We start from the raw sequence: 20,382 nt of genomic DNA on the forward strand, positions 1-20,382 counted from the left end.
TCCAAGGTAGAAGAAAACGTTCAGATTTTTCATCTTATCTTATTCTATTGTTTCAAGCTCTGAATGTGATTTTGGTAGTGAAGTAGAAATCATTGGTTTCCAATGGGTAAGGTGTCATGATTTTGATGTATTTATTCATTCTTTTGATAGTAGAAATGTTGGACTTGCAGATAAATTTAGGCTCATGGATAATTTTAAAGGATATGAACCTTTTACTGCTATATTTGACCAAAATATAATTAGTCATTGTGCTAGAATCAAACAGATATGAGTTTTGTAATACCTTTAATTCCAAGGAAAATGAAAGTAACACTCCCTGTATATCGCTCCTTGGTGTGGATTCTTGTACGTGGTGAGGGGATCTCCCAGTGAAGTTTGTTCTTTCAGTTTACCTCCTCTGGGATCTAAACATCTATCTGCCTACATGTTTGCTGTGCATGGCAACCTGTGTAGGGGAGGAGAGGATCCTGGTGGTTGAGGGGTCTAACCCTAACACACCACTTTGGCCTTGAATTCCTGTAGACGGATGGTCTTGGGGTGGCCCCCCTTGGGTCAATCGGCTGATCCACTCAGGATAGGGTCAACCAAGTACCATTGTTGGATGTCCTCAACAGGTGTTGTGGACATTATATCTGATGCTGGTGTTTGGGTATAGTGCTCATGAAACCCTGGCATTGCTGCAGTGTCCTTGTTTGACATTGTAGTGCGTCCCCTCGTAGGGCTTCATGGTTGGTAGGATCAGTGGGCACCAAAGTTTCTCTTTCTTTATTATGGATACTCCAATTAAAAATCTTAATAAAATAGTGAAAAAACAGTCTATAGGTAAATGACCAGGTCTTGAAGATTCTGAGCAGCAATCCTCACCATCTGTACCACCTGTTGTACATCATTTTCTTATAATACACTTACTTTCAGACAAACCTTTAGGGCAAATGTCTCCCTTTTTCATTCAGAAGGGACAAGAGGACTTGCTGGCATTCCAAAGTCAGTGAAGGAGCTTTGATCTGGTGACATTGGTGGAAACATTCACATCTTAACACAGTGAACTTCTCATGTATTCAAAAGCAATTAGGGATATACCTATTGAGGTTACATCTCATGCTACTTTGAATTCATCACAAGGATTAATTATTGAGAGATATTTGAAGAACATCTTCGAGTCAGAGAATGACTCTGATTTCTCCAAGCCTGTTCCCTTGGCTGTGGTTTTGCTAGATAGTAGATAGGGACAGTGGGAATCTCGTTAATCCATTCATGCGCATCACTAATTAGATGACGAGGCATTTGGCTACCTTAAGAGAGTCATAGTTACTCCCGCCGTTTACCCGGGCTTGGTTGAATTTCTTCACTTTGACATTCAGAGCACTGGGCAGAGTTTCTACAGTGAGACATATCTCCACTCGCAAAGATGGAATTACAATGCAGACCAGTATCCTCATTCTGACATTTACATCACCAAGTCCACCTGCCACCATCAAGGCAGGTTATCTTAAATGCAGGGTACGGCCATCCATTCCAAACCCTCTCTGATGTTTCCAGTGTCAGTGGTTCTGTCACTTGAAGACGTCATGTCATGGTTTCTTGATGTGTGCTCGTTGCAATGGCAGAGGACCATGATGTCTGCAAGTGTGAAACAGATCCTCATTGCATCAGTTGCAATGGCTTTCACTCGTCTTACTTTTGTTGTTGTCCTAAATGGTTGGAAGAAAATGAGGTGCAGCATTTGAAAACAATTCAAAACATTACTTATCATGAGACTGAAAAGTTGCTGTCTACCACTTCATTTCAGACATATGCTGTTGCACTTCATTCCACTACTACAGTGGGAGTGGAGACAGATCTCTTCATGCCTCCAAAAGAATCATTCTCAAAACAAAGGAAAAGTCTTTTGACCTCCATGGTTAAAAATGTTGATGAATCAACTTCAACACTCACCTCTGTCCCTTACGTATATTCCAATAAATCCCAAGATCCACTTCCTTCAGTTCCGGGTACAAACAATTCCTCGGATACATCTTCTCCTATCCCAAGATGCAAAACAATCATTTGTTCATGTCCTCATTCACTGGAATCCTTTTCCAACAGCAAACAACTGCCCAATCGACCCAGGGCAGGCAGGATCCATGGAGGTTGATAGACCTCCCTCAAAAAAAGACATGGTTGTAAACAGAAGGGTTCTCCACCCAATTTGCCTATATGTAAATAAAAATGGCCATCTTGATAGAATGGAACTGTCGAGGTTTATGTTTTAACCTGGATGACATCAAAACATTGATTGCTTCCTACCATCATGTATGTCTTTCCTTGCAGAAACATTTCTGAAACCTGCCAATACAGTCACCTTTATGCAGTTTTCTTTGTACAGAAATGACAGGTGTGTGATGGCCTAGTACATGGAGGGGTGACATTGTTGGTTGATCAGCATGTGGCCACCCTGTCTTTGTCACTCAACACACCCTTGGATGCCGCAGCCATCCATGTTTCCTTGGGTCGTACCATCACTGTTTGTTCTCTCTACCTGTCACCTGGAGAGACATATGATCAATCAGACCTTGATGCTCTTGTTGAACAGTTGCCATCTCCCTTTCTAATCCTGGGGAACTTTAATGGACATCATCCCCTCTGTGGAAGTGCTAATAGGAGGGTTGTTCTGTAGAGTATATTCTCACTGTTCACAACCTTTCTCTTTTCAATATTGGATCTTATACTTATTTTCATTCACCTAGTCAGTTCTTTACTGCTGTTGATCTCTCAATTTGCTCCCCTTCATAATTATCCCATCTTTCATGGACAGTTGAGAATAATTCATGAGGCAGTGATTATTTTTCTATAATTTTGAGAAAGACTGGCTGTGGTTGATGCTACCTGACCCACGTGTGCTGGTGGAAGCTGGATCAGGCAAACTGACCCTCTTTCACTGCTCTTGCAGAACTTCATCCTGCCAATGTCTGTAAGCCATTAATAGACGACTGTGTGGCAGCAGTGACTGACTGTATTATACAAGCATCTGCTCAATGTATTCCTAAAACCTTGACACGTTTTCCATTGTGGAATCCTGCCAGTCACATGGCAGAGAAGGCTCAAATATGAGCCAGGGATACTTTTTGTAGATATCCCACACTCTCAAACTGCATTGCTTTCCAGCGGGCCCGTGCACATGCTGATGGGTAAGACGTCAAAGCCAGAAGGAATCTTGGATTAAGTTTGTAACCAGCATATTTTCATTCACCAGTTCCAAAGTCATATGGGACAAGATTTGAAAGGGCAGTGAGCAATATCATTCTGTCTCCCTCTTGATCTTGCTATCTGATACCCAGAGCATCGCTAATACTCTAGGTGAAAGCTTTTGCCAGATATCTAGCACTTCTGTCTCTTCTTCCACCTCCTTAGCTATCAAGACTCATGCAGAGCAGTCACCTCTTTCCTTTCAAGCTGATTGTATCTATGACTGTAATCACCCCTTTGCACTGGTGGAACTCAGACTGGCCCTTTTTTCCGTCTGGCAGTACATTGGTTGGACCTGATGATATACACTATGAGATGCTGCACCATTTATCTCCTGCTTCTTTTGTTATCCTTCTGGTTGTTTTTAACTGGATCTGGCAGGAGAATGTTTTTCCTGATGTCTGGTGCCAGGCTATTGTCCTGCCTTCTCCAAGCCTGGGAAGGATCCCAAGATTTCTTCAAACTACCATCCAATTGCTTTGATGAAGTGTCTTTGTAAGACCCTAGAAAGAATTGTTAATGCTCATCTTGTTTGGTTCCTCCACTCAAACAACCTCCTCCTCCTCTCGCCCACCCAGTGTGGGTTCTGACAACAGTGCTCCATCATAGACCACCTGATTTGATATGAAACGTCAGTCAGAGAAGCCATTTTTAAATGATAACATCTTGTATCAATGTTCTTTGACTTTGAGAAGGCTTATTGGTACAACATGAGAGTATTGCATTTTGTAAAACCTCCATATATATGGGTTACGTGGCCATTTGACTATTTTTGTTAAAAAATTTTTAATGGACAGGAGATTCCAAGTTCGTGTGAGTTAGACTTTTTCCCATTCTTTTCTACAGGAACTTGGAGACCCTCAGAGCTGTGTTCCGAGTGTCACACTTTTCAGCATAAAAATTAATGCCATCACTGAACAACTCCCTATCACTGTTGCAAACAGGCTCTATGTCGGTGACTTCCACATCTTATGTCAGTCATCAAACATGAGGTATATGGAGCGGCAGCTACAAAATGTCCTCAGTTGTTTACTGAAATGGACTACAGCAAATGGCTTTACCTTCTCTCTCTCTAAAACCATTTACATGCACTTTTGCTGCCAATGGGGTATTCACCCTGATCCTGAACTCTGTAACATTGAAGTTTTACTTGCCTGTGGTCAAGTTCTTGGGGCTTATCTTTGACCATAAGCTAACCTTTATACAACACATGAAGCAGCTATGGGCCAAATGTACAAGAGCACTGAACATCCTCTGTGTCCTCTCTTCCATCATTTGGGGAGCGGATTGACATTCTGTGCTAAAGATATATCATGCTCATATTTGATCAAAACTCGACTATGGATCACTGATCTAGGGCTCTGCCAGATCATTTGCTTCAAAGATGCTAGACCCTATTCATCATCAAGGAATTTGGCTCTGCACTGGGGCTTTCCACACTTTCCCAGTTCAGAGCTTATATGTAATCTCCCGAACATGCTTTGCACCTTAACCATTTGCAACTGTCTACTATATGCTTCAAAATTTTGTTCCTTACCAAAGCATCCCACCTGGGGTTGTGTTTTTCTTCCTCGATGAGCCATTGATCCTTTTGGCTTTTGTATCCAGGTGCAGTTAGATGAATTGGGTCTGTCCTTGGATAACATTGCTGTATCCACTGGTCAGCCCATCCCACCATGGCTTCTTACAGTCCCCAATTGTGATCTATCTTTAAGACATCTGAGAAAAGTAGACACTCCTGATTGGAAATACTGTCTGCTATTTGCTGAACATCTTTCGAACCATTCTTCCATTCTTATTTATACAGATGGTTCAAAATCAAGTGACTGTTTGGGCTCTGCCATGATTTGTTGTGGTTGATGGGAGGGTTTGCTCTGTAGAGAGTATGCTCTCTGATCACAACCTTTCTCCTTTCAATACTGGTTCTTCTACTTATTTTCATGCACCTAGTCAGTTCTTTACCACTATTGATCTCTCAGTTTGCTCCCATCATTATTCTCCCATTTTTCATGGAGGGTTGACAATAATCCACTAGGCAGTGATCATTTTCCTATACTTTTGAGAGAGACTGGCCATGGTCGATGCCACCCTACCTGCGTGCCCCTGTGGAAGCTGGATCAGGCAGACTGGTCCACTTTCACTGCTCTCACAGAACTTCATCCCGCCATCGTGAATCAGCCATCAATAGACGACTGTGTGGCAGCAGAAACTGGCTGTATTATATAAGAATCTGCTCAGTGTATTCCTAAAACCTTGACACGTTTTCAACGATATCCTCGTCCATGGTGGAATCCTGCTTGCCACTTAGCACAGAAGGCTTAAAAACAGGCCTGGGATACTTTTTGTAGATATTCCACACTTTCAAACCACATCGCTTTCTAACAGGCCCGTGCACATGCTAGGGGGGTAAGACGTCAAAGCCAGAAGGAATCTTGGATTAAATTCACAACTAGCATATCTTCTACCACCAGTTCCAAGGTCATATGGGACAGGATTCAAAAGGTCAGTGGGCACTACAATTCTGTTACCCTCTCTCGAGAATGATGGTCAGGAGGTGGCTGATGTCCAGAGCATCGCTGAAACTCTAGGTGAAAGCTTTTGCCAGGTATCTAGCACTTCTGATTGTTCCTCCACCTTCTTGGCCATCAAGACTCGGGCAGAGCGTTAACCTCTTTCCTTTTGAACTGACTGTCTCTTTGACTATAATTGTCTCTTTACACTGGTGGAACTGAAAATGGCCCTTCATCGGTCTGGCAGTACATCTGTCGGACCTGATGATGTACACTATGACATGCTGCACCATCTATCTCCTTCTTCTCTTGATGTCCTTCTAATTGTCTTTAACTGGATATGGCAGGAGAATGTTTTTCCTGATGCCAGGTGCCAGACTATTATTTTACCTTTCTCTAATCCTGGGAAAGATCCCAAGATTCCTTCAAACTATTGTCCAATTGCTTTGACGAGCTGTCTCTGTAAGACTTTAGAGAGGATGGTTAATGCTCATTTTGTTTGGTTTCTCGAATCACACAACCTCCTCTCGCCCACCCAGTGTGGGTTTTGACGACAGCACACCACCACAGACCACCTAATTCGATTTGAAACATCAATCAGAGATGCCTTTTTAAAACGCCAACATTTTGTATCAATATTCTTTGACATTGAGAAGGATTATGACACAACATGGAGGTATGGCATTTTGCGAGACCTCCATATATATGGGTTACGTGGCCATTTACCCATGTTTATTAAAAAAATGTTAATGGACAGGATATTCCAAGTGTGTGTGGGTTTGACACTTTCCCGTTCTTTTGTACAGGAACTTGGAGTCCCTCAGGGCTGTGTTTTGAGTGTCACACTTTTCAGTATAAAGATAAATGCCATCAATGAATAACTCCCTCTCACTGTTGCGAATGGGCTGTATGTCGATGACTTTCACATCTCGTGTCAGTCATCGAACATGAGATATATTGAGTGGCAACTACAAACTGCCCTCAATCATGTACTGCAATGGACTATGGTGAACGGCTTTAATTTTTCTCTCTTTGAAACTGTTTGCATGCACTTTTCCCGCCAACGGGGTATTCACCCTGATCCTGAACTTCATATTGGTGAAGTTTCACTGCCAGTGGTCCCTGAGATCAAGTTCTTGGGGCTTATCTTTGACCGTAAGCTGACCTGTATACCACACTCAAAGCAGCTAGGGGTCAAATGCACAAGAGCACTGAACATCCTCCATGTCCTCTCTACTGCCAGTTGGGGAGCAGATCGATGTTCTATGTTAAAGGTATATTGTGCTCTTATTCGATCAAAACTCGACTATGGATCAATAGTCTATGGCTCTGCCAGACCCTCGGCCTTAAAGATGCTGGACCCCATTCATCACCAAGGACTTTGACTCTGCACTGGGGCTTTCCGCACCTCTCCAGTTCAAAGTTTGTACGTTGAATCTCATGAACCTTCTCTGCACCTTTGCCGTTTGCAACTATCTTTACTATATTCTTCCAAACTTCGTTTCTTACCAAACCATCCCACCTGGGGATGTGTTTTTTTTCCTCAGTTGGCCGTACTTTTTCAGAACAGACGATCTGCCATTGCTCTTTTTGGCCTTCGCATCCAGGTGCAGTTGGATGAATTGGGTCTGTCCTTGGATACCATTGCAGAATCCACAGGTCAGCCCATCCCACCATGGCTTATTACAGCATCCAAATGTGACCTTTCTTTCAGTCATCTGAAAAATGCAGATACTCCATGTTGGAAGTACCGTCTTTTACTTAATGAACATCTTTCAAACAATAATTTTGTTCCAATTTATACAGATGGTTCCAAATCAGGTAATTCAGTGGGCTCTGCCATGGTTTGCTGCGGTTCAGTGGTTGCGTGCAGAATCCCCTCTACAGTTTGTGTTCAGAAACATATGCCATATCTCTTGCCCTGGATCATATTAAAGTTGAGCAGTACTCCAACTGCACTATTTATACTGACCGCTTAGATCTCTACTGGTCCTGGAATCACTATACGTTGGCTCACACCCTGTTCTCGCTCATATTCAAAACCGACTGGCCCATTTCTCATTAACTGCTACTTCTATCCACTTTTTCTGGATACCAGGCCATGTTGGTATTCGTGGGAACAATCTTGCAGACACGGCAGCTAAATCTATCTGCTCAGGAACTATCACCACTGTGTCTATTCCGTACATGGACTATGGTCCTGTATTCAAGGCTTGGCTGTACGCCAGCTGGCAGTCCACTTGGAGTGAGCAACGCGACAAGTTTTTTCAAATAAAACCCTATATTGGGCTTTGGCCATCTAGCTTCTGTAAGGTTCAGAAGGAGGAAGTTGTTCTAACTAGACTAAGCATTGGTCACAGTTTTTTAACTCGTAGTTTTCTTTTATCTGGAACTATTGCACCAGTGTGTAGTTTGTGTAACACTCAAATCACTGTAAGCCACATTTTACTTTCTTGCCATCGTTACGACTCTCAACGACGGCACTATTGTAAACATGTTTTTTTCCCTCGGTTTATCTGTGACACTGGACAGTGTTATTGGTGATTGTGACACTGTCCACCTTGATAAAGTTTTTAATCTCATTTAAGTGTTGGATATTTATTCATTACACCTTTTTAATTGTGGTTCCCTTTTCAAAGTTTCTATCTCTCTAGTTCAATTTGAAATTGGAAAATGGCAAGAACATTAAATAACTCGACACCAGGACTGGAAAGGTAACTTCAGGTGACTAACGCTGCTGTTTGAACTACTCGTTAGTCGTCCTGGCGAGTTGTTATTCCAATTTTGATGCATATCTTTTAAACTTTTATTACTTTACCCTTTGGTACAGGCCATAATGACACCTGGAACCATGACTGGAAAGACTAACTTCAGGTGACTGACAGTGGTTCTGGTACTTTTTCTGTTTTTAATTGCTGTTTTGTTTTTACCTTCGTTTACTTTTACGAATTTTCTACATTTATTTTACTTTTACCTTTTTACTGGACATTTGGCTACTCATTATTACGATTTTGCTATATGTCTTTTAAAACTTCTATTATTTTACATTTTGATAATGGCTGCTATGACACATAACCCGGAACCAGGACTGGAAAGGCCAACTTCAGATGACTGACGGTGGTTCTGTTCGTCTTCCTGGCAGGTTATGATCATTACCATTTTGCTGGAGAAATTACTTTACAACTTCTTTTACTCTGCTTTCTCTCTTAACATTATAAATTAGGTGTCAACATTGATTTTATGCTTTTTCTGTTTTTCAATGATGTTTTGCTTTACCTTTATTTCCTTTTCTGTATTTTACTACATTTAATTTGTTTTTACGTTTTTACCAGACGTTTGGCACAGATAGCATAGCTGCTTTGTGCCATAAAACATTAATTCAATCAATCAACCAATGCTCTGGCACTATCACTGCTGTGCCTATCCCATACACGGACTATGGTCCTGTATTCAAGGCTTGGCTCCATGTCAGCTGACAGTCGACTTGGAGTGAGCAACGTGAAAACAAACCTTTCCAAATGAAACCCTATATTGTACTTTTGCCGTCTTGTTATTGTAAGGATCGGAAAGAGGAAGTTGTTCTAACTAGACTATACATTGGTAAGTTTTTTAACTCATCATTTTTTTTTTATCTGGAACTGATGCACCAGTGGGTAGTTTGTGTGACACTCAGCTTACAATAAGCCACATTTTGCTTTTCATTGTTTTAATTCACAACAGCACCATTTTAAGCATGTTCTGTCCCAATGTTTGTCCATAACGTTAGACGATGTTATTGGTGATGGTGACACTGTCCACCTTAGTAATGTTTTAGTTTTTTAAAGGCCATTAATTTTTTTAATGTCATTTAAGTTTTTAATTTATACTTTACACCTTTTTAATCTGGCTCCCTTCTGAAAATCACAGTTCATCTAGTTCAATTTGAAATTAGAAACTGACCGTAACATTAAGTAACTCGAAACCATGACTGGAAAGCCCAACTTCAGGTTACTGATGGTGGTTTTTGTGCTTACCTGTTTTTCCTGGTGAGTGATGATTATCAGTCATGCTGCAGAAAGTCCTTTACAACTTAAATTATTGTAGTTTTTCTCTTGACGTTGTAGACTAGATGTAAATATTGGATTTATGCTATTTATTTATTGTTTAACTTAGTTTTGTTTTATCTTAATTTTCTTTTATGAATTTTACTGAATTTACTTTTACTTTTTTACCGGACGTTTGGCGCAGATAGCCTAGATGCTTTGTGCCATAAAACACCAAATCAACCAAGCAACCCTCTACATTGTGAAGTAAGAAATGGGAAAATGCATACTTTTTTGCTCTGGTGATTCTTTTGCCACATATAAGAAAGCATGTGTTGGGTGATTATTGGAAGAATGATCCCCTTATACAAACTCCAGTTTTTCCAAAATACATTACTCAAGATTGATTCAGGAGGTTCTTAGATATTTGCACTTTGCAAATAATGAAGAACCAAACACAAACCATTGATTACGGAAAGTTCAAGAAGTGTTTACAGTAATGAAGAATAAATCTAAAGAATCTTTTTCTTCTTTTCAAAAAGTAGTTATTGGTGAATCTTTAATTCTTTTCAAGGGTCGGATTGTTTTCAAGCAATAATTCCAAGCAAACACCATAGATTTGGAGTAAAGATCTTTGTATTATTTGACTGTGAGATAGGATGTGTAATAGATATGATTATCTATTCTACAAGTGATGCAGATGTTCCAAATACACTTGATTAGGATTTTCAGTTGTTGAAAGACTACCTTGGAAAAGATCATATATATACTGATAATTACTATACAAGTTCAGAATTATGCAACATTCTCTTTAAAAATAAGCCTGATTTTTGTGGAACATTTAGAACTAATTGGAAGAACATGCCTAAATTTGCATTTCTGAAGAAGAGATGTTGAGACCAAGAAGGAAGGGAATATTTTAGCACTTCAATGGAAAGACAAGTGCTATGTTACTTTGCTTAGTACAGTATATAAAGGTGAAATGAAATACAGTGGAAAGGGTGATTACAAAACTGAACAACCAATAACCAAACCCAATATGGTTTCAGATTATGCTATCAACATGAGGCTAGTTGACAAAAATTATATGCAAATTGGACAAATTCATTGCCCTTGTAAATGTGTGAAGTGGTTCAGGAAGCTCTTTTTTTCACCCAATTGATATCTCAATTTTGAATTCTTATAACGTGTGTCTAGTAAAAACTGGCAAAAAGCCGTCACTGAGGCAGTTTAGTTACAATGCAATTTACCAGTTTCTGGAAAGGCAACAATACCTTTCTAAGGAAGACATAGACTTACTGTTCCTGGTAGACTTGTTGTTAAAGAAGCATTTTCTTGCTACTTTTTAGAAAGCATTCTATCCTCAGGAACTAGAAAAAGTGGACAAAGACAGTGTCATGTATGTATGCATACAAGAAAAGTGAAAGATGGTTGACCACCTGGTGTAAAGAATATACATTGGAGAATGTTTTTGTGATTTTCATACCCTTACAAACATTTGAAATTTTAATAAGTCTTTGTTATGCTTTTCATTTTCTTCAAAATTCATAATAAAAATGCTAAAGATTCTTTAAAAATTATTTTACATATGTGGTGAACTGCTACCTACAACATTCCAGGTATTTAAGGGTAGGTGCTGTTGCTGTAGTCTATCAGAGTGATAAGTACAAATGTCAGAAACAGACTTAGGAAAATAAACTTGCTAAGGAAAATAAGTTGTATAATAAATTGGAAGTTTTTATTCTTGATATACAAGTTTTATAAAATATTACTGTTCTCTGTTTCAGTATTTTAAGGTTATTGGTAGTGCTATCTTGTACAGACACATTACATATTTTACATTTTACAAATGTTTGTATGAAAAAGTGGAGTACTTGGATACATTTTTCTAATGGTTTTTTAAAGTGTTTAAGTTGATATATTCATTATTTATATGCAAAATCACAATAAAGTCACTTATCTGTTTTAAGGTGCTTGTGGAGCATACATTTCATACAGGAGCTGTGAACAAGGTTATGACTCGGGTAGGTTTTTGTTTATCATTCACAGAAGTTTAAATTATCATGCTTAAAGTCTCCAAGTAAATATTCAGGTATAATTACTTAATGTAGCCAGTTCGAAAGAACAAAATGTGTGTTGTCTATATAGACAAAGTGAAAATTCAAAAATGTATTGAAACCTCGTTAAATAGAATATTGAAAAAAAATTATTCAAGTTCTTAATTTTTGATAGCCTTAAATGGAACTATTGCATATTTTAAGCATTATTTATTTGTGTTGTAGTAACTAGGTGTTGTTACATACTCATAATAACTTAGTGCTATGTGGTATTGTTGGTTTACTCTTTTTTAATTTCCCTCTCCAATAAATGAAACTATTCTACAACCAAAATAACAAGTTTTAGAATATGAGCTAGGGTTCTGAATATTCAAGAGCTGTTTGGTTTGTATGAACAGATTCTTGTTGTATTGAATGTGCACTACATGTGTGAGGTTACAATGTAGAAACTTTTAATAACCTAAAATTATGCCATGAAGTTGTGTTACCTGTTTGAAATGGTTGCATAATAGTTAAAAACTACCTCAGTTTAATCTTTAAGTAAAACAAAGAAAAATAATCTTAAAGATCCATTTTTAGACTAAATTATATGTTAAATATGTATGAATTAACTAAGATAATATGATCCAAGCCAGAAGCATGTGGAAAGTATTAACATCATCTTAGAAAGAATGTACATAATTCACTTCATTTGCATAGATGGTATGTTGCAAGACATTTATCAAATGGGTGAATAAAATATCAAGTAAGTTAATCATAATGTTTTTTACTAATTGAAAAACTTCTATATATAAATTTATGACAGATAGCCTAGCTGCTTTGTGCCATAAAACACTAAATCAATCAATCAATAAATAAATTTATGAAAATCTGAGAAATTCCAGCAATATTATTGTTACTAAATTGTATATATGTATATATATTGTAATTGTTCAGAGATGCAGAAAAAATTAAGTCTGTTCTTCAATCCTGGCTAATGGGCTCTTCATATTGTTCTGGAACAGAAGAAAAGTTAAAAGGCAAAGAAAAAAAAAAAAGAACAATTTGAAATCGTCTGTAAAACCTATACTTCAATATTGAAGGTTGTTTTTCTAAATATATTAAACATACTTGTTGTCTCTCATGTCACCAACTTGTTTCTGTAGGTGCCAGCAGGCTCCCTAGTGATGACCGCAATGGCAACTACAGAGGGGCCTCCTCCTATGGCAAAGCACAAGATAATTTTTATGACACATCATCAGGTTATGGTCCCTCTCATGCAGGAGGAGGGCCTCAATATTAAACAGCCTTGGATCATTGTTACAATATTGAAGTACCAACTTTCATCTTGTTTGCATAATACTTAAATTTACACAAACTTGTGTCAAGCAATACATTATCACTGTCTATGTGTGACCCATTTTGTATTGTTGTAGTTTTGTAGACTTTTCTATTTTTTTAGTGACTTTAGCAGGAGAAAAAGATTTCCAAATGACAGTGTTTGTTAACATGTTATAAACAAAATTGTGATGTGTGATAATAGAAGGGCAGATTTTTTTTTGTTTATATCAAGAGTAATTTTCTTGCAAGATTGGATGAATAACATCTGCCAATTCTAAAATTTTTATAACTGTAATATTTTGCTTTCACTATTTAATACTCATTGTAAACTGTTTTGTACTGGATTTTATTAATTTATATACATCTCTCAGTGTGAAAATAGGAAATTTTATTCCTTAAACCAAATAAACAACTGCTGTTGTCTATGACTTTAGATGTTATTAATTTGTATCATGAGTGTTAGGAGGACACTAGTTGAAACCGTAACGTGATTCAGGTTCCACATTGGTGAGAAAAGGGTTTACGTTTAGGAAATTTAAATATTAATCACTATTATGTTCAGAAAAACTAAACTGGAAAATTAGCATTATCACTAATTATTAATAAAGATGTTTCTGTACTCCTTGATAAAAATAAAGGTTGAATTTCTTTAACTACTATCCATAAATAATAACATAAATTCAACTCCATGTGCCATAAAAATTTTTAGTCTTATTTCTGGGTCTGGTGACATTTGAATGATAGTAGAGCATTTGAAAACAATTTATATAATATACCAAACAAACAAAAATTTCTCAAATCCTGAACTTCTAGATTAGTAAACTAAATAATAATACATGAACTATTAACTAATCTATAGTACTTTGTTTAAAACATCAGTTCCCACTACACAACAGTTGGTGGGAAGATGCATTTTTCTGAATACACTGGGCTCATCCGACAGTTTTGGACTGTTACATTTGTCAAAAAGACTATATAAAAAAAATGTTTTGTAGAATATATATATATATAATTTAGGTTTGTTAAGATCTTGTTACTTCAGAACATAATGTCAAACCACTGATAAACTTTCTCTATTTTATCCACATTTCGTGAAATAAAATTTAGGTGAGTCATATGTGACCTAGTAGTTAGTGCTTCATACTTTTGGTTTTGAGGTTAGTTTTGTTTTGTGAAATACAGTTCAGGTAGGCCAAGTGTGCCTTAGTGTTTAGCATACTACACTGGGTCTTAGGGTAAACAGTTCTATTTTAAGAAAAAATTCAGATAGGCTATGTGTGATCCTAGTGCCTGGTGCATTATATTGCAAGTCTTAGATTTACTGGCTTTATTTTATGAAATCAAATTTATGTAGGCCATGTGTAGTCAAGTGGTTAGTGCTTTATAGCCCTTAACTAAATAGTTCCGGCTTTCTTTTGAAATATTATCTTGATTATGTTTTGACAGCAAGAACAACACGTTTTTCTATATTCCATTACTCTTGATTGTTTTTAACTGGAGTTTTATTACATAAGAATTTATTGTGTGTGCTCTACATTATTTAATTACACAGAACAGCCTATTATTTCTGAATTGATCTGGTTTGGCTTCTTACATATACCTGAACATTACTATACATGTCTAGTGTGTGCCTGTGTATTTACTCCTTTTAAGCTCACCTTCACATTATGGTAGTAGAAGTGTAATACATGTGCAAGAAATATGAACAACGTAGTAGCACAATGTTACTTTTTCATTCTTTGCTTTATTTTTGGATCACCATTTATCTGCAGTTGAAGACCAACTATGATTTGTGATTTAGTTTTAGCCTAGAAGTATATTGAAATGGTTCTAAAATGAATTTTAATACAAATTTTCATACAAATTATTTTTTAGTTTTGTGATAATTATATCTTATTTCAAAACATTGCACTTGAAGAATCTACTCACCTTTTGGTCAGATAAGTTTATTTTTTTCTAATTGTCACATTCTTAAGAAAGCATATTAAGCAACTACATGCATTTACTTCTGGTTAGGACATTACTCGTTTTGCAAGGGGATCACCACACTGAAAAAAATTGTTAGAATGACCAGTTTCAAGTTAAGTATGGAATAGTGTGAGCATGAAGAATATAAACCATTGATACACATATTGAGTTAAAATAAGTAACATGAGTAAAAGTTAAAAGACAGGAGTCCATTTGTGGGTCAACAGTAAGTTTATATAATTAGTGTTAAAATCCAGTATCGGATTTTTAGCAGTTGACAGAGGGCAGATAACCCATTGTGAAGATTATACTGAAACAAAAGATTAGAAACTTGTTGTATCAGTATTTGTAAGGATAAGATAAAAAGTTACAATTAATTACAATGAGATTAAAATAACTATGAAAGAATTATATGAAAGAAACAATAAGAGAACCTCTTATTGCTTCATTGTGAAAAAAGGAAGATTAATGAAGTTAAATCTTTATTACGTCACTGTATATTTGTTTTGTAGTAAAAAATCAAGATGTGAAAGTTTCACAGAAAAGGGGATAAAATTATGAAATTTCAAGCCTGTGTTGGAAATTCATCCTGAAGTGAATCAGTAACATACTTTTTACATGCACTGAAGAAATCTAAACTTTCTTTCAAATAAAAAAAAAGAAAAGAAATGAAGCTTTTTTTCAAATTTGTATTCATTTTTTAAACATACTGCAGTTGTGGGCCGTATTTAATTGATATTAAGTTATTGTTTCACCATTAGGATTACATATGTACATGTACATCTTTTTCAGGAATTTATTTTGTGTCTGAGCTTGTTTTAAACAACTGAACATTTTCTTTAATCAAGTGCCATAAATCAATTTACACTTTGCTGATTGTCTCAGGACATTTAACCAATACTAGACAGTTTTAATAAGAGATTTAACACTGTGTTTTTATTAATAGTTTCAACATTCAGAAGGACAAGTAAACAATATTGCAAGAACACCAAATTGTGGAAAAAAAACTTCTTATAAAGAATTTTATTAGAAACAAGTGAAAAGGCAATTCCACCATTAGTTTGGGTGAAAGTGACACCTATCAGTATTATACACACTTCTTAATTGATCAAAGATATTGCAAATATTTGTAGTTTACTCTTCTTTGTTCTACCAGACAAGCTGAGGGAAAGCTAGTCAAGGGTTTCTGTGAAGCTCATTTTAAATATTAACTTAAATTCCCATTTTTCACTTTAATTTAATAAGAGATTTAGGTTGTGATTTAAAATGTAAAAACTTGTTCTTGAATAATATTTTTCTTCCAAATAAGTTTTTATTTTTATGATTTGCACTTTGTATGCCATGTGCATTTTTAAGTTCATATTTTATGATAAAAAAAAGCTGATTCTACCATCCAAGTGTATCTTTTGTGCTTTAATTAGTTTTTGACAAACCTGAAGCAAACTGTCCATACACCTATTTTGAAAATAGATAATATCAAAGTTGTATTTATCTTTAGTGTTAGGTTTTGATGAGCTTTATTAATTAGAAACTCATGTTTTGGTATACATTACATTGAAATGTATATTTCAGATACAAAAGCTAGATTGATATCTTTGATAAGATGTAAAAGAATAGGTATGGAAAGATGTGGTTTTTACAAAAAATTATGACTGTACAGGAATCTCTGATTTGAAGTATTATTTAATTACTTGTGTATATGTAGAAACCATACTGATTTTCATTTATTAAATGTTGTATAATTTAAGTACACATTAATTTTAATTCACAAAATTGAAATTTGAAAGTTTAGCTAGAAAATATATAACTTAATTTTGTAATATTCAAACAGATAAACTGTGTATGAAAATGAATTATAAATATCAACAATTATTTGTAGTGAGTTGTGAAGACTTCCTTTACACGATATTTTTTCAGTCAGATATAATACAAAATCAATAATAAAAAGATGTATGAAGGAATATTATATTTTGATTTAAAATATTTTAGGGGTTTGCTGTCAGATTAAAGAAGGTGTGTGATATGGAGGTGGATTAATATATTTTGCTACCCTTCAAACACAACTTAACTGTGAAACAGTATATTCTATTACTCTGAACATGCATATTTATCTTTACAAAATTTGGCAAGTTTTTAGTAAAGATTACAACTGTTTTTTCCTAAAAAATTATAATTTATGAACAAAGTGTTTATGAAATACTGTCCCCCAATTTATCTTAGTCTGTGTTTGACTCATTAGTCTGGGTGAAAGGTGATTTTTATGCTAAAATTAAAATATTTTTTCATCTTACAGTTTTAATATTTCTCTTCCATAATGTATACAACTTTATAGAAGTGTTGAGCCATTGCACACATTCACACTTGTAGTAGGTACTTCTGTACAGGTTTTGTATGAGAATTGTATTAATCTTGTGTGCACAAGTAGGGATGAAATTGGACATGCCTCAAATTTTAGCAAAGTGCATACATAACACCATGTTGAATGGCAATGTTTTTTAATTACTTACCCTACACTGCTGCTTTAGTGATACTTCTTGGTAGAAGAGAGTAAATATTAGATACAATATGAAAAATAGTGAAAAAGAACTAGGTATGCATTTTGGAGGTACTGGGGTTATGCAAATGCCATATGCTAACTATATAATGGGCAACAGTATTTTTATTCTTCACACAAATATTACCTCAGAAGCTTTATGGTAAAAGAAATAAAAAATGAAGAGAGAGACTGCTTGTTTTCTGTTGGAGAAAATGATTATTTTTAACAAAATCCATTTTAGAGGAGACAAGTTATGAGGTAGGAAAGTGTCATTACAGCAATAGAAAGTGTCACCTAAGAATATAGCCCCGGCATGGCCAGGTGGTTAAGGCACATGACTCGTAATCTAAGGTTTAAGGGTTTGAATCCCCATCACACCAAAATTTTCATCCTTTCAGCTGTTGAGGTGTTAAATGTGATGGTCAATCCTACTATTTGTTGGTAAGAGTAGCCCAAGAGTTGACAGCGTGTAGTGATGACTAGCCTTTCCTACAGTCTTACCCTGCTAAATCATGGACGGCTAGTGCAGATAGGCCATGTGTAGCTTTACACAGAATTCTAAACAACCTAACCCTAAGAATATACTGTGAAAACCTTAAGTAGTTCAAAAAATGATAACAGCTTTATTGATGAGGAAACAAAAGAAGAAGTGGAATGTAGTCTTCTTTAGAAGAGGGAAGAATGAGAACAAAATTGACAGGAAGTGTGAGAAGGAGTAAAGTAGTTGTCTTAAGTTGAGGGAAGTGCAAGAATGTAATAATTGATACAGACTCAAGGCTGAAGTAAATAGGTGTTGTCTTCCTGAGAAGAGAGAGTAACAAAAATGGCAGTTGTAAAAAAGCATTGATCAAAGGATTAAGAAGAAAAACGTTTTTTTGTAATGCTGAATTAGAAACTGCCAGATTTAATAGGCTTGTCAGGTAACCAACATAGAAGCAGATTCAAGTAAGTAAAGAAACGGAAAAGGAATAATCAGGGAACGATTTCTTCAAATGGGACAAAAAAGTGAAAAGAAATGAAATGAAACCAGAAATAACATGAAGTTAAAGAATAAATGAAAATGTTTTTAATGACAAGTTTTGGTTTATTTCTAGTATTTTAAAATATATGAAAAATCTGCAATTATGTTTAATATAGGAACTTATAGTTTGTGTAGATAACCCACAGGTAGTACAAAAACCAATAACTGGAATTTCTGATATTGTAGATTTAAGAAGAGAATTACTGTTGTAATAACAGTGAACCTTACATTTATTATCATGTGAATAAGGTACATGATAATTAATCATCTGAACTGAAAGTAAATTATTGGTTATTCAGCTGGTTGTATACATGTTTAACACAGTCTTGTTTCACTTTGAAGTAAAAAAAGTGGTCTGTTGCTCATAACCTATGGTTGTATTAAAGAAGTCATATGTATGTTTTACTCTTGTGTTTGGAATTATTAAGTGAAGGTAAGGTGGCTAATTCAACAAACTGTTGCATATTGGTTACAAACAGTTGAAAGTGTATTTTAGCAGAATGTGGAAAGACTGAAATGGATGGCATGGTTACTGGGATCTTTGGACAAGACAGATTAACACATGAAGTACATGGTTAGAAACAGACTTTATAAGGCTGGCCTTTGTGCCAGACACTTGCTTGAAAGGCAGTTCACTAGTATTAAAACATAAAACCAATCTCCTACAGTGTGCCAGAAACAAATTCAAGAGACTGATATTTCTAGCATTATTTTCGTGAGAAATGAATATATGCTGTATACATAGCATAAACACATTTGGGGAGAAACTGGAACAAGATTTAACCCCCATATTCACAAGATTATTAGCAATTTTTTTAAAAGGGGGAAATAGGAACCTTCAAAAAATTACAAGAACAAAGTAGCTACCTAAAAAAGCATTTGCAAGAAAAGTAAATAAACAAGCTAAAGGTTTGAGACGTATTGTTGACATTATTTTCTGAAACTACTCATCCCTATTTTGACCCTCTTAAATAGTACAGCTTTTAAACTTGTGGTAAAAGTAATGATTTATATTGTGCAAAATACTCAGGGAAAGTTATTTCAAATTTATAACAAATACTATCATTACATATTTAACTGTTTTAAGTAGAGTGATTGTATGTCCTGATTTTGGTGGGACAATTCTTTTATATTTGGTAGCTTTTTATAGTGTCTGGAGAAAAGTTCATACAACAGAACATCCCAGTTTTGTGATAGACATCAAACTGTCAGTCACATCAAATCAAATATAAAAGGCCTAGTTGATTTGCTTATATTTGTAATATAGTACTCTTGTCTTTAAGAAGTTGTGTGAAGAGAAACTTGTGACCATGCAGATCTGAACAGAGAGACTGTTAAAGCAGTGCACATATTCAAAATAATCTTTACATAGTGATGTACTGAATTTTATGGCTAATGTGGAAAAAAGTAACACATTCCCTTTATTTTTCATAAAAATGTTTTAAAACGTTTCAAAGTAATGCTAAGTAGTACATTTGAAAATGTTATTGATTCTTTAAATACAGGTATGAAGTAGCATGTTTTAAGATGAAGTGGATAATGTGAATTATTAAGAATTTTTAGATGCTGTTTTTTTTACTCATTTGTGTCTTATCACTAAAAAAAATAGCTGAAATTATTTCAAGAACGATACCAATGCTAATATATTTGGAAATGTGTGGAATAGTTGAATAAATGCAAAGTGTGTTAAATAATATTGAAATTATTTGAAATATGTAACAAC

The 20,382-nt window shown here is 35.6% G+C and overlaps 1 protein-coding gene across 19 annotated transcripts in view; it reads left to right on the forward strand.

The window, feature by feature from the left end:
* LOC143253272 (uncharacterized) overlaps positions 1 to 20,382 on the forward strand; it is a 71,034-nt gene that overhangs the window by 19,981 nt on the left and 30,671 nt on the right. For 16 of the 19 annotated variants that reach the window (XR_013029477.1, XR_013029479.1, XR_013029476.1 and 13 more), the window contains exon 6: positions 11,728 to 11,781. Coding sequence is in view for 11 of the 19 variants with exons in the window: in XM_076506853.1 (XP_076362968.1) it covers positions 11,728 to 11,781 (54 nt within the window). In the remaining 8 variants the exon portion in view is untranslated. Of the gene's footprint in view, positions 1 to 11,727; positions 11,782 to 12,959; positions 13,788 to 20,382 lie in introns of those variants that run through there. The other 3 variants (XM_076506856.1, XM_076506861.1, XM_076506862.1) reach the window with 1 other exon arrangement.

Source organism: Tachypleus tridentatus, chromosome 6 (assembly GCF_004210375.1).
Source record: "Tachypleus tridentatus isolate NWPU-2018 chromosome 6, ASM421037v1, whole genome shotgun sequence".
In the NCBI taxonomy this organism is placed as follows: Eukaryota; Metazoa; Arthropoda; class Merostomata; order Xiphosura; family Limulidae; genus Tachypleus; species Tachypleus tridentatus.